Source organism: Protomyctophum bolini (assembly GCF_963924005.1).
Source record: "Protomyctophum bolini genome assembly, chromosome: 9".
Lineage (NCBI taxonomy): Eukaryota > Metazoa > Chordata > Actinopteri > Myctophiformes > Myctophidae > Protomyctophum > Protomyctophum bolini.
The window spans coordinates 34,381,001-34,387,235 of record NC_137870.1 but is presented as its reverse complement, the minus strand read 5'-3'; the positions used below and the strand labels follow the sequence as shown (position 1 = coordinate 34,387,235).

The window sequence follows — 6,235 nt, the reverse complement described above, 5'->3', positions numbered from 1 at the left end:
AAACATGGTCCTAAGCTGCTCAAACATACTGCTGGCGATGTAAGGGATCACAATCACCTCCTTTTGTAACTTCATCATTATGTTTCATCGAATGTTTCATTGAGGTTTGGCATTATAGATGGAAATTTAGTCTAGTTATTGTCATGTAGTCTGTTACAAAATACATTTGCAAAGGTTTCAAAAGAAGAATATTGTGGCCCCTGAGTCATCAAAGTTGAGTAGCCCTGGTATACACACCAACCATGTAATAAAGAAATATGTATTGTTGGATTTAAGGAGGCAAAAGTATATGTTAATTAGTGGGTAGGAGAAATTTAAAAGTGCTGCAGCTTGTTGTGTAAAGAAATATGCAGGATGTACTATACTATGTAATTAAAAAAATAAATGCAAGTTATACTATACAGTACTATGTCCTACCTAAAATAAACAAATAATGTGGGGGATAATATTTTGTGGTAAACACCTCCACCTGCTGCTGGGTGAAGAAATTGTACTGTCATGGAATATGGTACTGGTTATTTTTTTTTAAAGAACATTACCTTGTTTGCAAAAAAAGGGGAAAAAAGAACATCAACAGGTCAACACCACAGTCCTTTTGAACAACAGATCTACAGTATTTATCACTGTGAGAGGGTTTAAGAAATAGGAATATGTTTATTTAAACACAGGCATTACAACACAGTCATTCGGGCAATATTTACATAACGAAGATAGTTCCACATTGCAATGTGTTGCAAAAATTAAGTTATGAAACTACTGAACCAAAATAAATAAATACGTCCGGTCCAATGTTAATTTCATCTCTCTCACAACAGAAGGGAACACAAGGCCTTCAACCGATGATGCTCAACAGAGAGGGGCTAACCACGTCACAGAGGGTTTAACCACTTTCATTTCTCTTTGAATGTTGCCCAATGTTTTGTCTGTATGGTCCTTGCAGTTATTTCTTCCCTACCAGCTGGGGCTCAGAGAGCTTCTGGATGGTTAGATCTTTCACCAGGCTGTCCACTAAGCCCTTAAACAAAGGCTCTGGCTCCTGGGAGACAAGTAAAAAAAAAAAGGAGGAAGGTGTACAAATAAAGCATTTCAGAGCTGAAAAATATTTATGCAATACATAAATGAACCGCACGTCATGTATTGGGCATGTATGTTACGTATATGTATACAAGTGTGTGTAAAAGGATTTCTTTACCTTGTGTTCCAGCTGCCTCTGTTTCTCCACAGCCTCCTCCAGGCTCAGACCGACCCATTGTGCTTCCTCCTCGTGGATCTCAAACTCCTGTTCAAACCAATGAGCATTGGCAGGGAGAAAAGATATAACATGATCTGAGATTCATCTTACACATTTGGCTGTCATATATTACAGAGCAACAGACCATTGGGTAAAGCTTTAGGCAAACGCTTAGGCAAAGCTACATTAAAATTTTATTTCAACATCGATAAATCTGTCAGTTCCTAAAAGATTTAAGAATTAGCTCTGACTTAAACGCTTAGGCAAAGCTACATTTACATTTTATTTCAACATCGATAAATCTGTCAGTTCCTAAAAGATTTAATAGCTATGACTTAACCACATGAACCCTATCGTCTTTATTCTGGTGTGAAGATTTGGTGAGAATAGCAGATCTACAACGGTATGCAACTGGCTACTTTCCAGTATAATAATAATAATCTTTATTTATAGAGCGCTTTTCAGAACAAAATTCACAAAGTGCTTTACATTGCATATACAATACAGTACAATAGAGGTAATTGATGGGATAAATCAACAACAAAACATCTTAAATCATTGAACAGACAATAAATATTAAAATATAACATAACACCACATAATGAACAGGCTATCTATGGGAAAGCCTGTGTAAAAAGGAAGGTTTTTAAGTCTTTTGAAGACGGCCACTGAGGGTGCGTCCCTCAGGTTCTGTGGTAGGGCGTTCCAGAGTTTCGGTGGCCGGGCTGTGAAGGCCCTATCACCCATGGTAAGGTGTTTTGTTTTAAAAGGAGTCAGTAGACCCCTACCTGCCGATCTGAGGGTACGTGCGGGGTCGTGGGGCTGTAACATAGCTAAAATGTTACTTGGGGCCAGCCCTCGCACGGCTTTAAAAGTAATCAATAAAATCTATTCTAAAATGTACTGGTAACCAATGAAGGGAGGCCAGTACTGGAGTAATGTGTTCACACCTCCTATTGTTGGTCAAGAGTCTTGCTGCAGAATTTTGCACTAGTTGCAGGCGGGCTAAGGCTTTTTTATTATTTGTATAGAGATTTGATGTATAGAGGGGGAAAAGGAGGAGGCCTACAATAGCTCCCTGTGTGGTACTCCAGTTAACAAAGTATATAGGCTTTAAGTGGTTACGGACAAATGAAACTTTCTTGCTGTACCTTATACTTGATGTAGACCTTGTCTCTCTTGACAGGGTCATCGGGGTACAGCTCTGTGTCTTTGCGAACCAGGCGCAGCAGCATCGCCCGCCTCAGGTCCATCGCCAGCTTAGAGTTCAAGTCTTCCTTTGGTGTCTAATGAACGGACATGAGAGAGGGAACACGGGTGTTTTGGAAAGTACAAACTATTCTTGCAGGGGTTTATGGCTCTTTGAGACACGGTATCAGGAACTTCAACAGTTACAAACTAATCCATTTAATCGATTATAACAAATAATTGATTTTTATATATATCGGTTTGAAAAACTTCTAAAATAGCCAATCTAAGCTCAGAATACTTCACAATGTAATGCGTTGTGAGCATGTAGTTAGGCTGACAACGTGACACCGTTGTCCGCCAAAGTAAATCAAACTGAATAATTTAGAATAATTTCAGGTTGATTCTTAATTGCAGCCCTACACAGTACAAGTGAAAGCTGTCTCTTACTTTCAGGATGTAGAAATCAAATCCAAAGGCTGCATCGATTAGGTCCAGGGTTCGTGCCGTGACTTTGATGGTGAACTTGTGGTTGAGGATCTCACTGTAGAGCTCTCTACTAAACAACTTTGGTTTCCACGTCTTCCGGAGACGGTTAGACATCTGTGAAGAGAGGCCAGTTCATTTATATCTATTAGGTACCTGTGTTCTATTTTCAATGACGATGATACGTATATAATAAAGGTTTAGTGTAAAAATACTTTTCAAACAGCCATAGCTATATATATAGAGAGAGAGAGAGAGAGAGAGAGAGAGAGAGAGAGAGAGAGAGAGAGAGAGAGAGAGAGAGAGAGAGAGAGCAGCTGACGAAGCTCACGGCCAAACGCGTCATGCTAATATATAAGTTGATGATGCAGTAAGTTGTCTGTCTCTATTCCCTGGAGTGTGCAGTCCCTTCCTTTATTTCTCTTTAGTAGAGTATATGTATATACTCTAAGTATATGCCTAACTAGACTAGACTCCTACTGAGTTTTTTGGTTGTGCAGGAGTCCCCTTTTTTGGTAGCCCTATATATATATATCATTTATTTATATCATCATTATTTATTTATTTTTCCACCTAAGGACTTCTGACACATGTAAACATGTTTTTAAAAAAACTACAAATGGAAGTTATGTAATGCCCTTTTAACTAATTACCATATGTCTCAAGCTTAAATGTTATAGTGTTCCAGTCCCAATTGTGTTTGCTCATCGTTTTGTGTTATCACTTCCAATCTCACTTGATTATCTTGTGTAGTGTACATTTAGAGACATACAAATAGACACTTGTAGTTAAAGAACAGAACAGGAATTCATAGGAAGCAAAAAGGGAAAAGATACATACCGCGACTGACGTAATGGTGTAGTTTTCCAACCCAAAACTACACCGCGGTGATAACCTATCACCAAAAACTGGAGTATGTATGAGCCTTTAGTACAGTGCTATACTCACTTTGTCATTGTTGGCATATCTCCACCCTGCTACCCATCCTTCCCCTCCCCAGAGTCCATCATTGCTCTCTGGGGGGTAGTAGATGGGGATGGGAACATCTTGTACCCGCTTCTTCTTCCCTGTCACCGGATCAGGGATGTACTGGACACCCAGGGGCTTAAAGTGGACTGGGGTAGGCTCTTTCTTCTCCAATGACTTGAGGTAATGTTGAGGAAGGCGAGCATAGATGCCCTTCTTCATATCAAGAGCCGCCCAGATCTTTGGGGGGTATTTATGATAAGGCATGGTAGATGGTTCCAAGCAAAGTATAAATCTACATGGAAGAGAAATTGAGAGTAAATAGGTAATGTTAGACACAGATGGCGATTTCACTTGAATTGAAATCCATTTATATTTATATAACAATTCCCTGGACATCACAAATGACATGTAACATGCCCATAAATGGAGAGGTGGGCATCACGTTCGTAACATGCAGACAACCAAAACTGTAGATTTTTTTTGCGCAAGGCAAGCTATTATTCTTCCCATAGGAGGCCAGACATTAGAGAGCGCTTGCCGTCTCAAGAGAACTTGAGCCACTGCTAAGCGAGCGAGTCGCCGTGCCGAACGTTGAGAAGTTCGCTGAAGCTGACTCAACGCCGTCCGGTTATGTTCCGATAGGGACAGAATCGTAAATCCTTGTCTCCCCCTAGTCCAAGCCATACACTACCAGTAAGACGCGCAAACGCGGGAAGCGAACGCAGCTGAGACCCTGCAGATCATGTCTGTCTGTCTGTCTGTCTGTGTGTCTGTCCCGCTGTTACTGTATATGTGGACCTGGCCCCTTTTGTGCCCATATATGGAGCTGAGTGATTTGTTTGTGATTGATGCAACACACTCCATATTTGGACGTACACTCCATATGTGGACGTATAGCGGGACAGACAGACACACACACACACAGACAGACATGATCTGTTAGGTCTCATAGTAAGTGCTCACTGCATTCGCAATGATGTATTGATGACATCAGAGTACTCCATATTTAGGGAATTAGCAATATTTTTGGTACAACTGCAGATCCAACAGACTTCCCACTCTGCAAGAAGTGGTAACTTTAAGTTTGATAATGATGTACCATACAATAAATGTTCAAATCATACTTTACAATTACTTTGACAATTTTCCTTTTTTTATGTCGAGGTGCCCATTGATTGATTGAATACTTTATTAGCAGTTTGCGAAAAGGTAAAGTGGTAGCCTAAAATTTAGACTCTCGTAAATGTATTTGATGATAAAATACAAAGTAGTAGCTTTTTTTAAATAATGTGATGAATCTAGATTCATCCCATTATTTTTTTAAATCTAGAGTTGCAAATTGCGGCTAAAGTGGTAGAGACTAGAGATGTATACAAAAGGTGCTAAAGGATAACACAAAAAGGCCCAATAAAGGCTTTGTGGTCCTGTGTATTCAATTCATCGAGACATTAAAAACATCATAGTAGCCTACTAGAAAAATATGTACAGTAAACATCATTTCTGGTGATACGCTTTGACTTTACGTTCCAAATAGTGCCCAGTGCCCACGACTTTACCCTGTTAGCCGAGTCGGAGGGGCATGATAGATAACATTGCATAGCCAGATGCATTTAATGCACGTTTACTTTCAAACAATACAAACGATACATATCGTAGACGTAGCAAGGCTAACCCGTGATCTAATAATCCTTGGGAAATAGTTTATAGAATGACTTGCACATCTTTGACTTTAGTATATGAATAATATAAATGTGTATCTTACCAATAATATGGGGTTTAGAAATTATAAACTGTACTGTCCCACGATAGCTCACAGTCACAACCAAGGACACCACACAGTCAGCCAGCCATACACCACACTGCAAACTCCGTTTCCGCAATGTGTCTGTCTGCAGGGGAATGATTGGATAACAGAAAGGAAGTTCTTATGGCTGATTGGCTTACACCCAGTTCCAGAAAGAATATGGTGATGCAGACGCAAGGTTATTAAAATCATATTATTCAGCCTTTTGATCTTCTCTACTCGACCCGTCGCCCGAAAGGTGGAATTGAACCACTCTGCCGCTAAGCAGCTACAGGTTTGAAGCCTGCACCCCGGACCACCGAGGCTCATCCGGGCAATAGAAGGAACCTACAGCTAGGATATATATAGGTCTGCTAGTGCCAATCATTTCAATTCATGGTTTAAAAATAAAAAATACTAGTAACGCCCAGGGAGTAGTGCACCAAAATTGCTGCTGTTGTAACTTGTGTTGCTACAAATAGTTAAATATTTTCCTCCGAGGTGGAAAGCCTGGTGACGCGAGGTTACATTTGATTAAACTAAACTAACTGAGCATTGCATGCACGAGTTGTTAAAGA

The 6,235-nt window shown here is 40.0% G+C and overlaps 1 protein-coding gene across 1 annotated transcript; it reads right to left on the bottom strand.

Moving 5' to 3' along the window:
- Positions 1–634: 634 nt before the first annotated feature.
- Positions 635–5,884, bottom strand: mrpl28 (mitochondrial ribosomal protein L28). The gene is made up of 6 exons (XM_080773176.1): positions 5,637–5,884; positions 3,854–4,166; positions 2,870–3,022; positions 2,383–2,517; positions 1,193–1,279; positions 635–1,036 (listed from the first exon to the last, which is right to left on the bottom strand). The coding sequence occupies exons 2-6, from the start codon at positions 4,136–4,138 to the stop codon at positions 941–943; spliced, it is 756 nt and encodes a 251-aa protein (XP_080629302.1). The 5' UTR covers positions 4,139–4,166; positions 5,637–5,884; the 3' UTR covers positions 635–940.
- Positions 5,885–6,235: the final 351 nt, after the last annotated feature.

Coding starts and splice junctions, on each gene's coding strand:
- mrpl28 (XM_080773176.1), bottom strand. CDS start 4,138: ATGCCTTATCATAAATACCCCCCAAAGATCTGGGCGGCTCTTGATATG. Junction 3,023..3,853: donor GATATGCCAACAATGACAAA/GTGAGTATAGCA, acceptor CTCTCTTCACAG/ATGTCTAACCGTCTCCGGAA. Junction 1,280..2,382: donor AGGTCTACATCAAGTATAAG/GTACAGCAAGAA, acceptor TGGTTTGAACAG/GAGTTTGAGATCCACGAGGA.